This window comes from Osmia lignaria, chromosome 14, assembly GCF_051020975.1.
Source record: "Osmia lignaria lignaria isolate PbOS001 chromosome 14, iyOsmLign1, whole genome shotgun sequence".
Taxonomy (NCBI): domain Eukaryota; kingdom Metazoa; phylum Arthropoda; class Insecta; order Hymenoptera; family Megachilidae; genus Osmia; species Osmia lignaria.
Window position 1 is genome coordinate 6,393,574 of NC_135045.1, and position 23,336 is coordinate 6,416,909.

Here is a 23,336-nt window from a genome sequence, read left to right on the forward strand (position 1 = left end):
CTTTACGAGTCAAAATATATTGAATTATCGATCAATCGTTTACCTTCTTCCGTTACGATGTCTGAATTGCAAGAAATTGTCGCCTTTGAAACGGACTGGCCTCTCTGAAAGCTCCGTAGATACATCGTATCCCATGACTAAAAAATGTTATACATTTAAAGATTCCATTTTTATTGACTTTGGATAATAGATAATAAACTTACAAAATTCACAATGAAGCCCATTGTAACCACTGGCACACTTGCAGAGGTAACTGTTTAGTAAAGGTAGGCAAACTCCGCCATTGTGACAGGGATTCTCATTGCTAGGACATGGTAGACCATCATAGATCTCTGTATTGTGTTGAGTAACGTTGACGGCTAGGTTTTGATACGTTTTTCCATTCACCATCAATCTTTGTACTGCTCCTACTAATCCAGTCCAGGCTCCGGCAAGTCGATGGACTTCTCTCCAATGTCTGCAATTATCAAAATACTAATTTTCTATCTCTCAAAATTTCTCTGAATTTCTTGTATTTCGAATATTCCATGTACGTTTATTGCCGAAGAATTAATCAGTGGCGAAATTAAACTTACTTAACACCCCCCACGTAGAGAGGCATTTCTAAATTCAGCTCTGTCAAAGGATTTCCGGATAGCCCTCTGGCAACCGTTCCATCATCTAATTGAAGGACACCTTCTCTACCCAGCCTGCTGATTCTAACGCAGTGCCACGTATCGAGCGTGACAGGATCCGGTGAACTGATATTGGCGATACCACTTCCGAGATTGAATCGAAACTCCAGCTTGCCGTGGACTAAATTCAGGCTAATGAAATCACCACGTCCGTTATTCAATTGGCCATTGTAAAGTAACAATCCATCGCTGGCGTGCGTAAGGAACCAAAGCTCTATAGAGAACGCTTTAGCGACACCCTCGAGGCAGGGTAGTTCGAGGAAACCGTCCCCGGACATTTGAGGTATTAACAGCTCCGTCAATTCGGCGTCCACTATAATTGATGGAAGGTAAATTTAGGGGTGAATGAAAAGGGATTCGTGCGAATTCTGTCAAATTAATTACACAGTACTTTGCTCTATCAGAGGAGGATAATGATGATCAGAGGATTTATAATCAGAATACTTTCTATTACTTACAAATTTCACAATGTTCGCCAGTTCTACCGGGTGGACATTTGCAAACGTAACCCCCTTGAGGAAGAATATCGCAAGTAGCCCCATGTTGGCAAGGTTCACCTAAACATGGATCCAATGATTCTTCGCAATTTCTGCCAGTGAATTGAGGTGGACAAATGCACCGATAATCAGGTGGCTCATACTTTTCCACCGCATAATTTCCGTGTTCGTAACTATTCTCATAATCGACATCGTAATCATAGTCGCATTTAGGAGCTGCGCAACGTTTCTTCGCGTTCTTCTTCGATTTTCGTTGATCGATCGACGTACAATGCGATCCCTTGCATCGTACAATGTTCACTCCATTCTTATTCTTCCCTTTTCCTCGTTTCTCAATTCTTCTGCATTCACGGTCATTGCAAAGATCCTCCTCGAAAATTGGCTGACAAGTTGCACCGTTTTGACAGGGCAGATTCGCGCACGCGTTTTCCCCGCACTCTTTCACTCGATACGTTTCTAGGATGTCCTTGTCGTGACCCACGTGGAGATCGACGAAGTTTCTATTGATTTTTAGCTTCCTTATGCAGCCGAGGAAACCGTGGTTGGTGCCGATGTTGTCGTAAACTCTGTGTCAAAGATTATACGTTGAAAGATTTCTTACTACACCATACATTCAGGAAAATATGAAAAATGGTTAAAAGAAAATATAGAAATGGATGTCTAAATAGCAAGGGTTAGGTAAAAGATACGTACTTGGAAGAATTTGTGGGCATATTCCCGATGAACGTGTCCTGATTCAGATCCAACGACTTCAGCATCCCTTGACTTTGCCCGGCAACATCCTCCCCATCGTTGAAGATTAGAACACCATCCTTATGGTACCTCTTCGCTGCCACACGATGGAACGTTTTCATGGTAACCCTCTCGGGTGAGATCAATATCACCGGGCCATTTCCCAAATTGTATCGAAATTGAACGTGCCTGAGGAAAAAATTAACTTCGGAACAAAAGTAGATAACCTTACCGTAATTTTCTCTATTCCATATTTTCACAAAGCAAAATCGATAACTGTTGTTAGATAAAAAAATATATTTAATACCCCGTTTCTACAGTCCATAAACGTTGAAAATATAAGGGATAAAACAACGAGGAAACACTAAATGCTAAACTGTATAGCAGGATTTAGCCACGAATGGCCTTGAGCGTCCAATTCAACGAGGGCATAGAATAGATAACGTATCAGGGCTCGGAGCCACGTTAATTCCGTGTCTTTGGCACTAATTTACAGGATAACAACCACCTACCCGTCGACGATAGCCAACGAGACGAAATCCCCGGTCCCGTCGCTCTTCTGTTGGTTGTACAGTATAATCCCATTGTCGGCGTACGTCTTGAACTCGACCTCGACGCTAAACTTGTGGTAAGCTTTCAACCTGTTCATTCTGACGTAGCTCTTGCCGTCGAACGACGGCACTTCGTAATCCCTTTTGTTGATCTCCTCGTCGCATAATAGGCCGGTGTAATTTGGACGACAGATGCAAACGAACGTCGCGCTCGGCAGATCGATGCAAGTTGACGTCGCGTGGCACGGATACGACAGGCAGGCACGAAATTCCTCGGTCGGCGTTACAGGCACGTAATTAGCTGGAAAAAGGGTCAATTAGATTCTTCTGTGAGCTTTCAAACGGTGCCGAAAATTTCAATCAAACGGAAGCTTCGTTATTTTAAATTACTTTAAGGGAGACTTTGTTCTTACAGGGCGGGTTCTTAGAAAATTTGTCTATTTTTCATTTTTCTACCTGAAATGACCATATGGTTTCAATTTTTTGTAATTATGTTAAATTACTTACCAAAACACTCCTGCCTGTCGCTGGTTTCCGCGTACCCATCCGAACAGATGCATCCTCCATTCGAACATTCGCTGTTGGGAATAGTGCAATCTTTGTCGTCGGTGCATAGATCACCCAACAACGCGGTAACCACCCGAATTGTTGCAGGGGTTGGTCGATACGCTGCCGCCACTCCTGAAAAATGAAATAGCTCGATTGATGTTCCCCTACTTTTCCATTTCTTGAGAGAGAAATGGTATCCGAACAAGCGTCATTCGAAACCGTATGTATCCGATTATCGACGTCGAGCCGATTCAGAATTAATCGCGAAGCGGATTTCGAATCGACGATTCGGAGCGACGCGTAAACGCTTACGCTTATACGCACATCGAGAGTTCCTTCTATTTAATGTGAACTATTTGAAACTATTAATCACGTCACATTGCGAATGTTATAGCGAACGAAATTACGAAGCGCCAATTATAGAAGTTGACATTTATAATGAATTGAATTACATAAGGAATTATGCAATTATCGGAATTGTTAAAAAATTTAACATAGGTTGGAAAAATTAACCGTATGATTCATGGAGATAAGAAAATATGAATTAGAAATTGCTTCTAAGCGTATGAGTGTAAAATGAAAATGAATTCTAAGTTTACCATGCTTCAAATTATCCCGGTCGATCGTGATGGTTTCCTGATGGGCTCGATGGGTGTAATAATAACGTGGATCCGGTTCCGGTACCAATAGATGTCTGGTCGATTTGGACAATGGTGAAATGGCGGCTGCTGGTTGGGTATATTGCACCGCTGTATACCTTTTCACGGGGAAATCCGTGTTCACCATGGGGTCGTCTGAAAATTTCACGAAGTTCCAAGATTTCTATGCTTGTTCCATTCAAAATACAACAAAAAAAATTGTAGTTCTTTAAATAATTAGAAAGAGAAACGCGTTTTCGACGAGCAACGAATTATATCAGATCATTCATACGTATCAAAATAATCGAACAATTACTAATTAGTTTTACGAAAGCATAGAATCGATATTAAACCAATAACAAATTCAGAAGTTTTCGCACCTGTGGTTGCAATTAATTTATCCAATCGTTGTAACGCGATTTAAACGACTTGTTGAAACCTTCGGACCTTTAAACGTTCCAACTAATTTCATCGGGGCGCGGACACAGGGAATCGATGCTGATCGAAACAAAAGCGAGGGTATAGAATGGAAATGCGTCGCAGTTTTCTCTAAATAATGAGAATCTGAAAGCTAATTCTATCGAAGCCGACAACGCGGAGCTGGTAACAGCAGTTGGAAGCGGCTTGATGGGATTTTAATTACTTTCCAATTGCAGCGTTGCTTCCTATTATTTTACGTCCACGACTTCTGCTGCATGCTATCTTTTTCCTTCCTTTTATCACCTCCGCCGTGTGTCCCTTTCTCTCCACCCTATCCCTAACCACCCCTAACTATCCCTGTACCGTCGTATTCCCGTATTTCTCCCGATATAATCGACCCTTTATCGACTGCGAGACAAAACTGACGGAGAAACTCATTTTCTCTCCCTACCTGTCCCCATTGAAAATATTTTCCACGTCGAGAATCGATGTCGAGTGGCGAAGAGCGAGGGGGATCGATTTAGTCAATTTAAGTGTTCGTCGATTGGCGAGGAACAGACTCTGACGGGAAATACGAGTTGACATTTACGAACCGAGTGAATTTCCTCGCTTCGACGATTGGCCTTTTCATCTGGGACGAATTTCCTTTTTTATTTTTGCTCATCGACGTTACCGTTTGGCTGTTCCATTATTTCATCCCCTTTCTGTTTATATTACGAAGAGAATCGAACAAGGATGAGAGATTAGCCCCGTATTTATCCGCTGAGAGCGTGGAATTTAGAATGAAGTCGAGAACCAATGACGACGTACTGCAGTTACCATCTACTTTAACATTTATTTACGTTTCCGAATGCTTGGAATTATCGATGAGATTCAGCGAAAAATCAATTTAACGTTTTAAAATTCAAAAACGACCATCCATCAATGCGAACGTTCTCTGTTATTTTTAGAAACTCCTTACGTCTGAGAGTAAACATTCTGGTTATCGCTACATCTGCTAGATTTATATAAAAAAAAAAATTAGTTAAACTACAAAAGTACGCTATCTCCTTTCGCTTTGTAGTATCTTGTGCTCTGAAATATCTTCAAAGTGAAGCATTTCATACTTTCACACTTCCGTCAAAGGTATCCTTTGATTCGACGAGAAATTTGAAGGAAACTTGAAAGAAACTACGATGTGCAGTATTTACAGGCTTTGATGTGGCATCGGGCACACGGTACCGCGTTCATTCGGCCACAGAATCCTCGTTCTTGCGCGTTGCGAAGTGGAGGAAACGCGATGAAAAAGGAGCTGCCGGCTGCTGTATAAAGGGTACTACTCTTCGAAGAGACAGTGGGCGGAGGTAGAAAGAGGGTGGTTCGCGTGCTCCAAAGTAATCTGATTTATGTTTGACTCGAAAGGACGAGCTCCGTGGAGGAAGAACTTTTTAAGAGATTGACTTCCAGCGACCAAGAGAGAGGACCAGACGACGTGGATCGAGGACGAGGCCCGATGCTTCGAGAGGGCTGAGCAATCGAAAATAAGGGGTGAGAGGTTACGGAAGCAGGAGGAGACTTTAATAGATTCGAACGTTTCGCTTCGCGAACTTTCTACGTTGGCTGTGGGATACTTTGAGACGACAGCTGCGTACTCTCTTCTTTCCTTTTCTTCCAAATCTATTTACTGCATAAATTTTATTGCTACAGCGCGTTAATCGTATGGGAATTTTAAAGTCAATTCTGTTTTCATTTTATTTCTATAATGTATATTTTTAACTTTGTTAAAAATTATTTCAAAGACAGAGGTAGAATTCTTTAGTCGACAATGCTAGAATTGATTGGAAAGAGAAGGGGGAAGAAGAATCTCTTTTCAGTTTCGTCGTTCAATAAATTTATCAGGGTTTTCGATTCGTTGAACACGAGACCGGCCGAATCTTCAGGGGGGGGTTGAATTTATGGCGGACAACGATATCAAAAAGCAGTCGGGCTGACTGTTCGTTCCGAGTTCGACGGTTTTAGCTTCGACGGGGCTAATTTATTTTGACGGAGGACCGTGCTTAACAGCTGAGACGAGAGACGTTTCGTTACCATTTCTTAAGGTTCCAATGTTAAGTCCCTGCTGGGCATATCTCACAGGGACCACTTAGGACGAGAGACTTGGCTAGAAGTTGACGGTGATTTAGTTAAATCCACCTTTGCCGCTTAGTTTCGCGAGTTAACGTCACCAACTTTCCTGGAATTTACCTACGAGTGAGATAGTACACTCCTGGGATAAAGGAAATTCCATGAATCCAACTGGATCTTTAGTACGCTTCGATTCTCTCACTTTTGACAAATTCTGATTAAATGGGCAAACAGGCTGCACTTTCAATTTTACTCCCTACATTTCAAAGATCAATCACTTCAGCTAGGTTATAATGAAACTTTGCTTTCTTTCTTGTTACATGGTTCATCGATATTCAAGAATTTTACCTTTAAATGAAGTATGTCTGATTAATTAAATGGGACGTTAATGAAGAAAGCAAGCAAAGTAGCGATCAAGCTTATCAGGTGTTAGGGGGTTATGAACATATATGTATACATCTCAGTAGAAACTTGATATAAGTTTATTATCACGTAGTGGATACAAAGGAACAGGTTAGATATTAGTCCTACTTTCGATCAAGCTCTCTGCACGATCGTTTCGACATCGTCTAAACGATGATATTATTTAATAATTTATTAATCTCGTATCTTCCTAACGAATCCTTTACAAGTTACACAGACATCCGGCTCCTTCACTGTCTAAAATAGTTCCTAACTACAAGAGAATTATACTAGAATTCATATCTTACGAACCCTCGAAATCGTTACGACTATGCTTCGACAATTCAGATCCTCCTTTAAATTATTTAATTAATTGCATTCGCTGCTCGTCACCTAATAAACCTACTGATCACTTGATCCTTAACGAGTACAAATTAAACTGATTCCAGATGAATTAGTTAAATTTGAAAGTTATTCGCTAGATTGATAATTAAAACGCAGACGGAATGTCAATTGGACGCCCGTGCGTTTCGCACAGGTTCCAATCCTGTCCAGGAGCCGTTCCAGGGTTAAAAGTGTTCCCGATGGTTAATGGGTTTAGTAATGCAGAATATAAGGCGGCCTGTACGGCGTACGCTCAGTGAACCCACCTCTGCAGTGGCCAAAAGCTTGAGTGACCACGTCTGCCTGGTGGCGACAAGCGTACAGCCTTAGCTCGCACTCGTTGTCGTATGTCTGTCCATCGCTACCACATACCGGTACCGATGGTATGTCCGATGGACAGGACGATGGACAGACGCAGTGTGGACCACCGATCTCTGAACACTGCCCACCGGAATAACATTCCAGTTCGTTACAGGACGTTGGTATCGGTGGTATTGTGTCCGCTGCAAAAAGAAAAAAACGAAATTGAATTCGTTAACACTTGTTGCAGAATATATTAAAATTTCAATTAATAAGGATAGGAATAATTAATTTTCAAATTTCTAAATTTTAAGCTTTCTATTTTTCTTTCGTTTTCTTTCAATCATTTAATTGTATCTAATTTGCCTTCTAGGGATTATTAGTAGAGTGCGAAAATTTGTTAAACAAAAGAAGATAAGTTAAAATATTAAAAGATAGTAAAGTGTCTTTGATAAGACAGTAGGTTAAATTAGTGTTATTAGAGGAATTGTTGGTCAGTCTGATCTTATCCAGCATGATACCTGAATAGCAACCAGTAGGTGTTAGTATCTTGTTGTGGTCGGTACAAATAGTACACTTTTGACCCTGGATGTCCGGTTTGCAAACACAACGACCTGTCATTTGCTCGCAGTCCTCTCTGACAGAGCCAAAAAGCGAACACCCGCACGCTGAAACAAATAGATTCCCTTTGTGTGCCAATTTATCAAATTAAACCATGTTAGTGTTGAACGTGTATACAGTGGTAGGTTAATAGACAGCCGATCATCCTTTAGTTCATTTCTATGCAAAATATATATAACAGATAGGTTTTCTGAAATATTCTTACGTATGCATCCCTGATGACCTTCGCTTATCTTAGGAAGACCCCAGTAACCAGGCATGCATCTGTCGCATCTAAGTCCACCTACACCTGGTTTGCATTCGCATTGTCCGGTTTCTGGATTGCAGGTGTCAGAGACACTACCTAGCCTGTTGCAATTGCACAAGCTAGGACATCCTGCACCATTGGGTCCTCGTGCAGCTGTTTTGCCATCCGGGCAACAACCGTGCCAGGAATCTGTACACTTCACTACCTGGGTACCTTGAGCTAAAGAATTAATAATCAGTTTCATTTCATATTTTCAATTTCTGAGACAAATATTTATCGATGGAATGAATGATTTTCGAAATTGATATTAGAAAATGATCAAACCTTTCCTACAGCAACGAGCTATTTTAGTAGTTTGATGACAGTAACTGTTACTGGGACAGTCTCTTCGTTCTGGTCCATTACCGCAGTCGTATTCTTTTCCATCTGCATCCACCAATGGTGGATCTCCATTACAGGGTTTTACTTCCATACCTGTATAGAACAATTGCTTATGATATATTTCCATAAAAGGATATCAGTATTTCATTCGCTCATTTCAAATAAAAGTGTAACCCATAACTTTAACACCAAATCGTAATAATAAGCGATACAATTAATCAAGCTAATTAGAAAGAAAATTGTCACAATTATTTCAGGCATATACGATATACAGGAAATCGAAGGTTATCGCGAACCTTGGCAAAGTTCAAGGGGTCTAGGTCTGAGCTCTTGCTGCCTCTGACACGCTTCCATTTTCATAGCGCACAAGGACGAATACGTCCTTAGGTCGCTGCCGCAAACGACTCGCATGTTTTCCGGTGAAATCGAGGCGCAGTCGAATTTGCAGCTACACCTCGGGTACTCGTCGGGTCCTAGCTCGCAGGTCGCCTCGAAGTCGCAATTAATGTTTTTGCAAGCTTCGCGTACCTGGGTGCTGGTCACGTCAACGGCGGTAGTGGCCAATCGAACCACCGCAGGCGTCGACATCGTTGCTGTTAGAAGCGGTTAAGGGACGGTTAATGGAATTAAAGTTGTTAGACGACGCGTTAGGTAGTTAGTTTCGTTAACAAGGTATTTTTCGATGATGCGGTTAATTATTGATTGCTCGACAGCCGACCGGTACACCGCGGGTTAATTATGTTTGCTATCGAAACATTCTTTTCTTTTTTCGCTAATGAATTAAAAACGTACTCAATGCTGCTACAGCGAATCGATCGCCGCAGTCGCCGTAGAATATCACGTGCAACACTGGCAATTTAGGATCTCTACCACAGGCTGCCTTTTGAAGTTCACATTCGGATGGATACGTTTTGGCATCGCTGCCGCACACTGCCTCGCCAGTGTTTTCTGGACACTCGTCTGGGCACACGCATACCCCAGCCATGCAGTGTGCTCCGTGTTCGCATTCTACCCGTGCACACAGCTCTGAAAATGTTCATTTTTCCTAACACTGTTTCGAGATCTTGGCTTCATAAACGAAAGATCGTTTCAAGGATAAACATCAAATGAACTTCGTATCGATCAGAATACTTACCACAGTCACCTATATAGTTGACAGTGATGTGAGTTTGAGAAGTGCAAGATGCTACCTTCAGCGAACACTCGTTGGAATAAGTTATTCCATCAGAGCCACAAACTTTCTCCGCATCTGCGGGCTCTTTGCCCTGAAATAAAAGCACAAAGTTTATGATTAGATGGCTAGTGAATATCTTTCAAGGATAATCTTTCCCTTAAATCTTCCATTCATTATTAAGAGAATATTGATAAATGTAGAATGGTGGATATATGAAAATTGTATAATTGCTATAGAAATGTTTAGATAACAAAATTTGCTTCGTGCTACGCGTGTTCATCAACAAATCATGACCAAAAGCAGAAAATCGACGAACTGTAGAAAAACGCGAGATTGGACGCGTATCTCACTTGTTGCACCAGGGCAGCCACAAGCTAGAGGTGCGACTGGCGTCGCGACGCCGGTTCATGGACCGTGTGTACGCGCACACGGGGTGAGAAAATAATACGCGTAAGAGTGAAACTTAATTAGCCCGACCGTAGTATCTAGCTTATTATGCTGGTTTCACACATGTGTTAACTGATTACCGTCTCGCTGAAAATGTTTTTAGAATTCGAGGCTAACAGATATTTCTGCCATTAAATTCGAAACATATTGCCATTCATTTTCTTATTTCAAGACAATTAACTGTTATTCAAATCTTCATGGACGATTTTCACATTCTTCTTCTTTTTAATTTATCCCATTGATCAACGGTAGTAGAGATTTGTTTTCAAAGCTCGAAAGGAATAACAAAGCTCGAGGGACGATATTTACCGTGGGTGGATACGTTTTAATTGGTTTCCTTGGCAAGTTGATACGCACTTTCTTTCTTATTGTAATTTACGAGACAATTACGAGGGGATTCACGAGAGGATGAGGGTGGCCTGGGACGCTCCGATATTCCTCGTTTGCAGTTCAAACAATGCTTCTAACCCTCATCTCTTTCTCCGTGCTCCGATTCACTCCTTTTTCATCCCATCTTTCCTCGAAAGTCCTTCCCGTGCTCGTGGAACGCTGACGCGTCAAATTCGTGGGAACATTGTGCGTCCGTGCGGGAAAGATGTAATTTCGCGTTTAAAACGGGAAACGCGAGGAAATTTTGACGATTTTGCGTGAAAAATTACGCTGATTCACCGTACACTTTTATTTTTTATTGCACATTAGTCATTTATTCTCTTAGATTTCTAAATATATTTTTAGCCTTTAAATTACGAGACTAACCCATAGGATTTTACTTGAAAATTCTGCAAAAATAATCTCTTTCCTTAACTAAGGAAAAAGAACTCTTCGATGCCAGTCTCGTCGCAGTTTCACCGAACGATGGCACGTAGGTGCTCTCGAAAAAAGGTCGTTCATGCTGATGGTTTCGCGTCTGTCTTTCCCATAAACGTTCTCTTAACGTTGACGTCGTTGAATTTTGGATACCTCCAAGGGCCGGACGGCGTGTAGCTTTTGGCCGTAGCTACGGTTCGACCACATTTACCGGAAGCTTTTAGAAAAAGAAGCATGCGCAGCAGGCAGTTACTTGAACGACCAGGAACATAGCACCGTTGAAGAGCTAGAATCGTTGGTGGTTTTGTCAGCAGGACGTTCCACGAATCCGTGAATTTCTGAATCGTTCCACGCCGTGTGTCTCCGCAGGATCGACGAAGGAAGTCTCGCTGGGTTAACGATATCTCGGAGGGCTCTGACGTGCTCTCCATTCCCAATGAATATTTCTGCTCGGGGAAATTTTACTTTGTCCTCGGGAGATCCTTGGAACGCGGATTACTCCTACTGTTCTTTTCTTTTTCCCTTTTTTTCTAGGCACCTGTATTAGTACGCTTCTTCCTGGTGCTCCTGAGACTCGTTGAGCAATCGATATGACGATCTTTGATCCTTGGAAGACTTGACTAACTATCGTTCGAAAACCTCGACTTATTCTTTCGATGAAGATTTGAGAATTTTTATCATTAGGACTTGAACACCGATAGTATTATTCCAAATTAATTCCAAATTCCAAATTAATCCCGTTCTAAGACTTTCAGTATGAATTTTCTGATGAAAATGAATTGTATACCGATGGATCTGAAACGGTATCGGTATTGATAATACGAACGGCTCATTACTTGGTGACGCAACATCGCGTAGCGTAACGGAAATGCGCGAAATATCGTGCATGAAGCAGGTATTCTGGCTTCGTTGTACATATACCCGACGCCACATCCATCATAGTATGAATATTTTACTTAGGCCGCGCTAACGAGCGAGGCTTAACACCACAAATGCCGGTGAACACGTGAAGGCCGAGAGGGCCGGAACGTTTCATGCTTCATTATGTCTAACGACGATCATTTCGCTTCCTAGATCGATCGATACAGTAATTTTTTGTCCACCGAATGATACCAAAACCACACACGATCTCGATGTCGACGATGGAATTTGTTAATTCCACTAGATTCGTATTTTGATAAGCTTTGTTTAATAGTGTCTCTCGGAATACCTTCTTCGAGAGTAAAAGCATTATGTAGAACGGAAAAAGGTAGAGGATAAATAACTATCGTTATCTGAAATGACCCCTTTACCTGGTCGCATTACGGCCAGTCATTTAGATAACAACATCTGCTATTTTTCAGCTATGAGGCACACAATTTTGTTCGTACAGGTGCATTAACTCGCGCTACGCCGATAAAGCGTTATTATTTTAAATAAACGCTAGGTGGGCTCGAATTTCTTGCAAATGTATATTTTAGAAACAGATTTTTGTGAGATTCTTTTTCGAAATTCTTCATATTTTGTTTTTAAAGTAGGGAAGAAAGAAATATAGTTTGTTCCGCTTTGAATTCAGAACGTAATTTCATTCCTTTTTCATTAAAAAAACGAAAGTATTCTCTGAAAAGTGGGATTAAAATTATTATTTCACAAAAGGATTTGCGCGTTGGAAAATCGGGATCAACTAATCAAGCTTCTGACGATGCGTTCCAATTCACTTTGATAAGGATTAACTCAATTATTTCAATGCACTTTAGGGATCAGCCGGCTGAGTGTATACTCGAGCTTCAACGTAACGCCTTTCCTCTCCAAAAATTATGTTTTAATCCGTCTCTTGCGAAGTCGCTGAAGTGTACAATAGATGTATGAAAAATATTTGTAGGAATACAATTATCCACTTTGGTTTACTCAAGATATACCCTTTAGGTGTTTATATGAAAATTCTATCATCCTTTTAAATTTGATTAATTCTCATAAAAATAAATTCTTATAAAACACTTACCGAGCTCTCGCATTTGCTAGGACAGACACATTTGGCCTCCCCTCCGCTGTCGCTCTTGCATTCAGCATAATAATCGCACTTCTTATTTTCGCAGCCATCTGTGAATAAATCCCAAACGATCATCGATTAGCAAACATCCTTTTCATACTTTCTTCGCCTCGAAAGCATACTCCATTTCCTAGAACACGAGCCTCCTCGGACAATTTATCTACCGGTAATTACGCTCGCGAGAGTGTCTAGAAGATAGGCTATTCGTCATCAAGGTCCGAGGAGGCCGCTCGAAATCGCGGATCCCGCAATATCTCGCACTCCACTAATTCACCAGTCGCGGCTGAATTGTTTCGAACTCCTTCCGTTTCCGTAATTTCAGCCAGCAACACGCTTATAAACTGGCCGACCTCGTTCACCCTGTTGCAGTTCGGCAACACGCCTTTTGGCCGACGTTCAAACTAGTATTAACCCTTTCGGTACGATCGTCTCGACTATAGTCGACGACTATTAAACCCTCGTACATGTCTGAGGGTCAATTTTAGTACGAGAATACTAGTTGTAGTCGCGGTGACTGTACAAGATGTCCCGTGAAACTCGGCCAAACTATAGTTCTAAAACTACAGAAGACGTCTGCCTTTGAATCAAAAGGGTTAATAAAGATTGTCATCCAGTATTTGCAGAATTGCATCCATTTCGTTTCGAGTTAACTTGTCGGAATTTGGTAGATCTTAGATTCGTAAATTTCTAAGGAGAAACGATCTAAGGGGTTGCAAACGGAAGGAACAAGAAGCTGAGGAAGAGAACTGTAGAAAGGGATGACAGAAAGGGGTGGGTGGATTGCTATTGAGACAGGATTCGCAGTCGAGAAGTTATCTTTAGAACTCATTGAAATCCGAGCGGAAGGAGAACTCGGCTTACTTCGATGTGTCGATGATGCTAGTGCAGTCGGGGGTAAGAAGTCTTGTTAGGATATCTATAAGCTGGGAACCGACTGAGGGGTGGGAGAGTAGTTTCTGGATTTCTCTGCTCGTTCCGCGAGAATCCCGCTGTTCGCGATCGGTGTACAAAGTCCAATTCGGCGGCGAAGGAATAGGTGAGGGTGGGGGAGACAAGGGTTGCATGCATATGCATTGTACATGCCGTGGGGTAACAAGTCATACAATTTCAGCGAGCGGCGAAGTCGCTTACACTGTGATATGCATGGAATCGAATAACGTTTCAAAAGTTTCACGCGATTTTAAAGCATGCAAATTATCTGAGGGGCGAAGGAACGGATCCTAAGAAGTTTTGATTCTAACATGTAGTTGCTTTGATCTCTCAAAACATTGTCACCGATGTTAAGACGCATCTGATTGAGGAAAACTTGTTTATAATTTTAACGAGAACTCAGCCAATGGAAATCGATCATCCTTCGACTTCTTCGTTCCTACCTGTCTCGTTCCGTAATAAAGTTTCCTTAATTATTTACCCAGCACCGTTGCTCTAATTGTTCCATCGCTCGCCGATCAATACTCAATCAACGGGTTTCGCGCGGAAAAATCTTAATCGACCGAATTTTAACGCTGAAACGATGGAACGAAATTACGAACGAACGAACGTTTCGAGAAAATGAAGAGGAAATTTAAATTACACCGCGAATGCATTTGAAATTGTTCTCAATTTAAGTAGACATTCCACTAATTCGATTTTTATCCTCGTTCCGATCGCTGAATGAAACGAAATTGCAAGGATTGATTTTTTGATAAGCATTTGCGTGTCATCTCATTTAGCTGAAGGATTCTTTTATTTTTCTCGGCTGCTCGGATAAAATTCTTAACAGGAATTTACGTTGATTGCTTTTTCTACTTATCCCGAATTCAATTGAAAATTCAATAAATTCGTAATGAATGTTTTCAAAAGTAATATGTACTTCATTTAAATTTCAATTGTAATTGAGTTAAGAACTTAGATTACGTTGACTATTATAAAAAAGTATCGTGTTTTTTAAAAATTTTAATTAAAATTTCAATCAAAGCAATTTTAATAAATTCATCGACATCGGCCTTGTAGCAGCTACGATAAAATATTCTCTATAACGATTTCGAGAGTATTATGCGAGGAAAATTGTCGAGAATTAAACGTCCCCGTTTCCGTGGGGATCGGTACTCACTGCAAAGTCCCTGATAAAACACTCGGATCTCTCGTCGATGTTTACAACCCTCGAGGCGAAGCTTGCACTCGTTCCCGTAGCTGATGCCATCGTTTCCGCAAACTGGTTGAAATTCCGCCGGACAAGTTGGACATTCGCAAATCGCAGTGCCGCCCGTTTCAGCGCAAATCGCACCCCACTGACAGATCTGCGAAAGAAAATTCCTATCAATTCGACTCGCTTCCATTTTTTCTCTCTCTCTCCATCTCTCTACTCGTTTCCTTTGACGTTCTCGCCAGCGAACGGACGAGTCCGACGTTCAGCCGTTTTTCTCACTAGTAACGGAACGAAAAAACGTGGAGATTAATCGCGGCGAATCGTCGTCCGCTTTTTCCAAGTCTCGCCTTTCGGGACGACAGTGGACTCTTTGTCGTCGATTTTCTCGGCTATCCGCTTGCTTCCTCGCGCTCGTTCAGCCAAAGCCGATAATTTATCGCTCGCGACATTTCATCCTGCCGTGCGCGCAATTTACGCGCTACTTTAATTCGAGGAATTTAATGTACATCGTAGAGGGAGGGCGCTTTGCGAATAGCACAGATGATTCTTCTTGTTCTCCATCGGCGATGAACGAGCACGTTTCTCACGGCGAATATCGCGCTGAGAATTATACAAGGTGTCGTGTATTCCGCTAGTACTCCGAGCGGAAAAGGTAGCGATTCTGAATGAAAAATTGAAAACTAAGCCGAAGATCGTTTTCTTTATAAGAAAATTCAATTTAGAAATGATCCTTTTACACTCATGACTGTAAATCAATTCAAAGTACTAAGATCCTCTAGTATTTAAATAAATCTTCCCTTGATTCTATTCTCTTTGGTTAAACAATGCTCAACTTCACCCTTCCTTTACGACCTACATTTACTATCACGATTTTCGTCACGTCGCGTGTATTTGCTTGCCCGTTCAAACATTTGCCGCCGTTTCCTTTATCTTTCAACGCTATGCGTCTCACACCTAGAGGATAGGACTGACCTTCTCCGAGCATGGTCCCCTAGAGCCACAAGTTCCCGTGTAGGCGACCTCGATGTTGGTCTTCGTTAAACAGGCCTGTCTCTTCAGCTCGCACAACGATGTGTAAGTTTTTCCACCGCGTGCGCACACCGGTCTCATCACCGGTTCGCATTCTGGCCCACATTCGCAGCTCGCAATTCCTTGACGATTGATAACGCACTGCTCGTACGGGCCGCACTTCGCCTCGTCACACGGATTAATTCCTGCACAATGGTTCGGATTGTTTTCTCTTTTCACAGCGCGATAACTGTGACACGGTTTTTATTTTTACGCTACCGGAACAATGGTGTGTCATCACTGAAGGTTTTAATAGAGTTAGGGTGTTTCAGTTTTCAGATTGAAAATGGAATTTGAATATTTGCAATGTGATCATGGTTACAATTATTTTATTCGGTTTTGTATCGAAACGATGCTTTTGGGAAATTCGACTATTTCTCAAGTGAACGTTAAATTACCTGAGCTGCAGGCGTCGTTATACACCTTCCTAAGAGATAATCTCGATCTGCAAGCTTCCTGCCTGAGGCTGCATTCATTCGAGTATGTTTTACCATCACTTCCGCAAACTGGCGCGAACTCGAGGCCGCACTGCTCACCGCAACGACAGCCCGGTTGCCTCGAGTCGTCCAGCTGACAGATTTCCGGCTCTGCGCACTCCACGTTACCGCAAGGATCTGGAAAATTAAATTGCGGTACGTGCAGCTTGAAATCACGTTCAACTTGTGCGCTTAAGATATCGGGCTTGTTAGTCGAATGCTAACAATCATTAATCCCTAGATACCGGAATAACAGCTGGTAAGTGGGTTGTATTTTATTCGGATTTTCATTTGAATGCAAACGTAACATAGAATCATAGCGGTTTATAAGCGAAGATTTATGAGAGAACTCGAGTTAGAAAAATGTTGCTTGAAGTCAGATTGATAAAAGTAGATAGAAAACGGTGGATGAGGTCTCGCGAGCAGGGTTGAAGCAAGGAAGGTGGTCGAAGGAGGGTGTTACCGTGGCACAGGTAGAAGCATGGTTGCGCCGAGATTAATCTTCGCTCTCGACCAAGGAAGGAAGTTGGATTCCGTTTCCTGTCCGTAGGCGGTAGGTTTCGACCTTATAGCAAGGCTGACGCGGCAAGTTCTCGAGGCGGTGGTGTTTCTCGGGGTTAGTTCGAGTTACAGCCCAGTGGAGCGGCTAAACTCGACCCTTCCGTAACCACCCTCGTTTCTTCCTCGCCCACCGCCACTTTACTGGCTCGTCCAGAGTTGTAATCGAAGTACATCCCTTCTACCCAAATATCCCCGGTATACCTTCTACCAGTTTCGTTTTTCTCAACCCCCCGTAACGATAATTTATGAACAGTTAAGAGCAAGGTGCAATTTCCTTCTTTCGTCTAATACAATTTGTCTTTATAGCCACCTAAATTTTTTGTCTGTGTTCGCTCTTAGATTTCGGGGGGTGAACGGACACCTGTTTGCCTCGAAAACACACTATTGCGACTTGGAGTCTTTAATTAGGATGAAGGAAGTTTCACAATTATAATAGGCGACTGACAAGTGATAAAGATTATTTTTATTATTTTTATTTCTGTTACGTGATAAAATAATTCCTGTAGGAATATTTTTAGGAAACACAGAAACTTTTTCACGATTTGTCTTATGATTTTCTGAAGGAAAATAGGGATGGTATTAAAATAATATTGAATATAAAACGATCTCGATGGAGGAAACGATAGACGGAGAAAAGAGAAATTGTGGGGCGGTTGAAGGAAGGGGAAAATGGAAAAAGATCAGTACAGACTGGCGTCACTTGAAACCGTAAAACCCCTCGTAAATTGCTTTAAAGCCCTTCGATCGTGGACAGGGTGCGTCGAGTCCTCGATTCTCACACTGTTCCAGTCTCGGACGATTCCGTCGAACAAAAGCCATCCGGACGAGCGATAAAAGGTGTGTTTAAAATTCCCGCGTCGCCGCGAGGCGATTGTTTTTTAAGTCCGTGGCTAAGAGCCACTAGAGTCGACCTTCTTTTCTCACCCCTCGGCCACCCTCTCCCCTTTTTTTACCGGCTGTCACCAACGGCAACATCGGGCCTTGTCTAATCTTCCGAGTTACGCGAAACTTTCTTACGTAGCTTGGCTACTTTCTCCTCTTCTTCTTTTTTTTTAATTTTTTCTTTTTCATTCCCCACCAACCGTTGTGTCCTCTCACACCCACCTCGTTCATCTCGAGCCACACCGAGCGTATTTTGCATTCTCACGGAGAATAACTTTCTGAAAGGAATAATAAGCGACGGGGTGGAATAAGGAAGCGAGTTGCGCCTTGCCGGGGTAAGTGGCGGATAAAGGGAACTGAATTGAGTTTGGTCAACGAATTGAAAGATCGTGAACTTCTCTGCTCGTTCATTTTTCTTCGTTGCTTTCTTATTTTGCGTCTCGTTGTTATTCCCAACGATTCGTTCTGTTTTTTCTTGACGCGGCGACAAATGTGTATGTAAGCGATGTACAAATGATAATAGAAAGCAATTCATCTTCGACAATTATCTGTTTAATTGAAACTAAATGTTAATAATGACGCTTATTCCTTTTATTTAATTAGATTAATTTCAAGATTTCTATTGAATAGATCAAGATGATTGATTTTTGCTTTTAATTTTACTTGAATAGAACGATATGTTTTCACAAAAAATTTAGATACAACATTGTGGTTGGAATATTCAGACGGATAAACAAATCGTCGAGATCAGTTCCATTTTTGTGAATTCTTCTTGATCGAATCTAGTTGATGAAACTGGCCTGGTTTAATCGTCGAATAGAAGCACGTACAATTCCCGTACGCTCGAAACACAGAGAGAATCAGGTATTGAAGAGCAGTCAGCGAATTATACAGTCGAATATCTATCCCCATGCACGGATACCTCGGAGAGAATTAATTTAGTAGCGAGCATTGGATCAATTATAACGCGATACATGTTTCTGAGAAATGAAGTTGTAATTAAGTCATTTGAACGTTCAATTTAGTAGAAAGCAAATTTTTGAATTAAAGTGATGGAATATGATAAAGTTATTCCAATAAATATTTGGTAATTGATTAATATGTTTTAATTGGAACATGAAAATGGTCACATGTAGGATGACGCATTGCAAGTACAGTTATATTTTTTTTGATAAAATTATTTTTTGGGAAAATCACTGGAAAACCTAAGAGAAATTACTTTTATCTAGAAACCAGGCCGTTACGTGAAATTTGTATGAAAAATGTTGATTTCTCTCCTATTTTTATCGCTTTCAAGTGTATTCAATACTTTAAACCAAAATTAAAAATGGTTTTTCTTCGTGAATGGAGTCTTGAAAGCAATTTCTATTTCACTTCGATGATAAAAACATTTCTTACAATATCATAGAATATTTACAGAAAGCAATTTCTACCCTCGTTTTCTTGCATTTATAAAATATACCTGAATTATCTGAATAAATCGTTCAAAACTTATTTTGTTCGTCTAACAAAATTTTTTCTTCACGAAATTTCTGAAAATATGAAACTGCAAATTTCTGGTCTAAATTGATCTACATTCTAATGATAGAAGGTTAATTAATATACGAACTTAGAAAAAAAATGTCGGTTTATATTGAAGAAGAAAATCATAGGCGAACTCTTTCCGCTCCTAAATATCATTTCCAATGGTTGTAAATTGACGAGGGAAGGGTCAGAGAATTCCTCGAATCGGCAAAGGCATTACTAGCATCGTGCAACGGAATTATGCCAGAGATGGAACGGGTTGGGTGTATGTTAACAGCAGCTTCACGGTCGCTATCTGTTCACGTGTACTGGCAGCAAGCCACTTCCGTTCGATCCGCGGCATCCCCAAAGCGTACAGAAACCCTTGCAGCTCTTCCCTTACAGCCGAATAGAACAGCAGTCACTTAGGCTTCGGGCGCGTAAACATAAGCGCGTAAGAGCATCCGCCTAGCAATATGATGGTAATTTACGATGGTATGGGGATACGAACACCCGAGTTTCCTAGGGATTTCACTGTGTACACTGCATCGTAAACGGGCTACTTTACAAGACTAAGTCTTCGCTGTTTGCTTATTCCCTGCTCTTCCAAATACCTGTCCTACCAGGTGTTGTTGTAGTAACATAGTACTGATAATGCGACTGAACGATAATTGACTTGAATTTATAATTCGTAGAAGATAAAATTTGTTAGAAAATTATTAGCTAACGACAGCTAAACTTCTCGTGTATCTAGATTCTAAAGAGGGACACGTAGGACGAGAATAATCGGCTGGTTGCATTTATTGACGAACGACCGATCGAAATCGAGTGCACTCGAGCCGTGTGTTCGATTCGTGCACGCTTTTCTCGTTCGTTTCTCAAGGCTTCAACGTATCCTCATACCGAGAATACCTTAACGCGACTAGTGTGAGAATTTAGTTGAGCCCGTTTTGAGGATCGTAGCTACGGAGCTAACGTCGAACAGATCTCCCTTTCCGCGGAAGACCCTTATTTCGGCACACTGGAGCGTGAAGAAACTGGTACACCCACCTTCATTTCGAATCTGGATATTCGCTGGAAAGGAGGTAAAGCGAATTTCTCGGGCGAAATGGAAGAATGGAGAGGGGGAAAGGAGAAAGAGCTGGAAAGGAACTCGTGTCTGTACGTTTATCTCTCAAAGGCTCGTTTGGAGAGAGGTACTTATCGATCATGCTGTGCATACTGAACGATAATTGAATAATTGTAAGATTAACCATGATGAATTGCAATAATCTCTATCATCGAAAGCAATTAGTAAAAGAACGAGGGAATCGTTTATTTCGGTGCGAATGGAAATCAACTGTTAGAAATCGAACCGTAATTGGAATTATGTTAATGAGATTCCATAACTTTCTTCACCTGCGACGTTATTAATTTCCAGGATTCGGTATCGTCTCTGAATTAATTGGCCCCGCTGCGTGCGTCGGTAATTAAAAATATCGAATCTGTACACGAGTATGCCAGAAGAAGTATGCGTTTGTGTTACTTCTTCAGGCTGCTTCGTCGTCGGTTCTTTCTCGCTGCTGCTACTTTCAATCATTGAAAAAGTTCGTCCGTCTCGAAAACTCATTTCCCCGCCCTTCTTTTTTCAATTTACCCTCAGGCCAATCGTCTCTGACAGTGGGGCGCACGAGAGGGTGGCGAGGGGTGACGATCGAAAAGTCTCGAAAGTTTCGAGCTAATTTGATTTATCGTCACAGCCACTTGAGATTCGCGACCCGACCCATTCCACCCCCTCTGATTCGGCGTCCTCGTTGCCGAAGAAATTAGGAGGGGTCAGGTATCTGGATGGGGTGTTCGAATAGGAAACGAGCCACGACCATCCCCCCTTACCAACAGAATTTATTATTGATTTCGTCGTTTCACCGTTCACTGGTGGGGGTGACTGGATATGATTGATAAAAGACACCCTTTGACCTCTCTCGAAAGCGCAAACTGACTTTTGCATCGATGAGGGTGAATAAGAAGAATGGACTCCTTTGAACAAGACGATTTGATTATTATATTTCATTGTTCCATATACAATTTGAGAAACAAAACGAATAATTGGAATTATTTCCTTGCTTGATGCTCCTTGGAAGACTTATTTTTGATTGCTTTAATTCGTTACTAATTAAGTAAAATTCACTTCTTTGAAGAAACAATCTTGATTTAACAAAGATATTATTTAAAACAAGTATTAGGAATGAATGTCTGTTGCTCTAAAACCATCCCCTAAAATGGTTTCTGAATCATCGATAAATTCCTCCAATAAGCCAATATTTTTTTCCACGAATGAACTCCAGGAGTTTACGTTTCGATTCACGTTGACCTGATTTAATTTTCATCGCACGGTTTCGTTGAGAATCACCAGTAATTACGTCGCGTTGAGGACGTCCCACGGGAAACGGTGTCGGTGTTCCCGTACGTTCGTTAACTACCGTCTACGATTAACCGGGAACCGGTAACATTTGCCGTGTTCGATCGAAGAATAAGATGCGACGGAGGAGTATGGGCGAATGGGGTGGCAACGGGTGGACTTAACTAATCCTAAGTAAACATCGCCACCTTCCCGCACAGCTACCTGTCTGACCAAACATTTGTCTTTACTACTCGGTTGATTAAACGCCAAGTTTATACTGTATTCGAGCTTTCGCTGTTTTCATTGCGCGTCAGATGACGTCGAGGGATAAACAGGGGAAAAGAAGATTCGATCGGTGATATTTGTTGCAAAGAAATGGAAAATCCAAGTTGAAAAACGGAGGGATAAAATTAAATTCTATCAAGCGAAAGTTGGGTATTAAAATTATCAGGCCATCTCGTAATTAATGCGCTCTCTCCGAGAGCTAAATTTATAACAATGGAACTGAGCTACTGAAAATAGGAACCTTATGCCCTACAGCGTGGAATAATATAATAAAATCCTCCACAGTACGAGGGTAGGAGTGAAGAGAATAAGAACGGCTCTAAAAGTCAAACATGGAGAGGAAGTGGAAGATAGAGGAAGGACAGATTAAATCTAGAAAAGGAATGTTGATATGGAACCGGATTATCATAAAAAAAGAATGACACGGAACGGTAAAAGCACTGAAAATACTGACAAAGAAGGAATGAAATTGTATACATTTTCTGAAAGAAAAATTCAAGAGTGTGGATAAAGGTGCAATGTGATCAACATCAGAGAAATGGAAACTCGGTTGAAGAGGAAATACAGTGTAGAAAACGCAAGGTAGAAATTCGCGGCGGAAGAAGAAAGCATCAGAAAGCGACGTACCGTATCCAAGAAGAAAATTATACGCGAAGAAATGCACAGCTCCTTAAGAGAGAGTTTTACGCGTATCAGAAAGGAAGATAAAAGGAAGAACAAGAGAAGGTGTTTTAAAAGGTGTATCGAAAACAGAGCCACGATGAAAGATACACGAATTGAAGGAAAAATAAAAAATATTATATTAAATAATTACGCGAGGTATTAAATAGGCTTGAATTGAAAATCGAGACGATTATATTCTCTTCACTGTGAAGATCGATGTGTTGACAGATTAAAAAGTGAAAGAACAAAGTCGATTTTTCTCAATGACGGAGGATCGATTTAATCGGACGACAAATGCCCGAATATGCCGGTGTTTCGTTTGCCTTTGCTACGAAATCCACGAACACCATCCTTTGTTTTCTCAGTTGGTACAGTTGTGTGGGTGAACGATTAAGCGTGTGCTTGAAAGAGTAAACGCAAAACGAAGAGAAAGA

The 23,336-nt window shown here is 41.4% G+C and overlaps 1 protein-coding gene across 11 annotated transcripts in view; it reads right to left on the reverse strand.

The window, feature by feature from the left end:
* The window catches only part of LOC117605741 (agrin), a 347,580-nt gene that overhangs the window by 3,780 nt on the left and 320,464 nt on the right, over nt 1–23,336 (reverse strand). For 10 of the 11 annotated variants that reach the window (XM_034327402.2, XM_034327404.2, XM_034327399.2 and 7 more), the window contains 19 exons: nt 16,551–16,766; nt 16,057–16,298; nt 15,049–15,235; nt 12,909–13,006; nt 9,635–9,764; nt 9,292–9,525; nt 8,796–9,092; nt 8,443–8,592; nt 8,077–8,337; nt 7,772–7,918; nt 7,217–7,453; nt 3,603–3,797; nt 2,962–3,135; nt 2,416–2,755; nt 1,865–2,092; nt 1,133–1,737; nt 576–987; nt 204–457; nt 44–137 (listed from right to left, as the gene is read on the reverse strand). In XM_034327402.2, coding sequence (XP_034183293.1) covers nt 44–137; nt 204–457; nt 576–987; nt 1,133–1,737; nt 1,865–2,092; nt 2,416–2,755; nt 2,962–3,135; nt 3,603–3,797; nt 7,217–7,453; nt 7,772–7,918; nt 8,077–8,337; nt 8,443–8,592; nt 8,796–9,092; nt 9,292–9,525; nt 9,635–9,764; nt 12,909–13,006; nt 15,049–15,235; nt 16,057–16,298; nt 16,551–16,766 — 4,501 coding nt within the window. The remainder of the gene's footprint in view (nt 1–43; nt 138–203; nt 458–575; nt 988–1,132; nt 1,738–1,864; nt 2,093–2,415; nt 2,756–2,961; nt 3,136–3,602; nt 3,798–7,216; nt 7,454–7,771; nt 7,919–8,076; nt 8,338–8,442; nt 8,593–8,795; nt 9,093–9,291; nt 9,526–9,634; nt 9,765–12,908; nt 13,007–15,048; nt 15,236–16,056; nt 16,299–16,550; nt 16,767–23,336) is intronic. The other variant, XM_034327405.2, reaches the window with a different exon arrangement.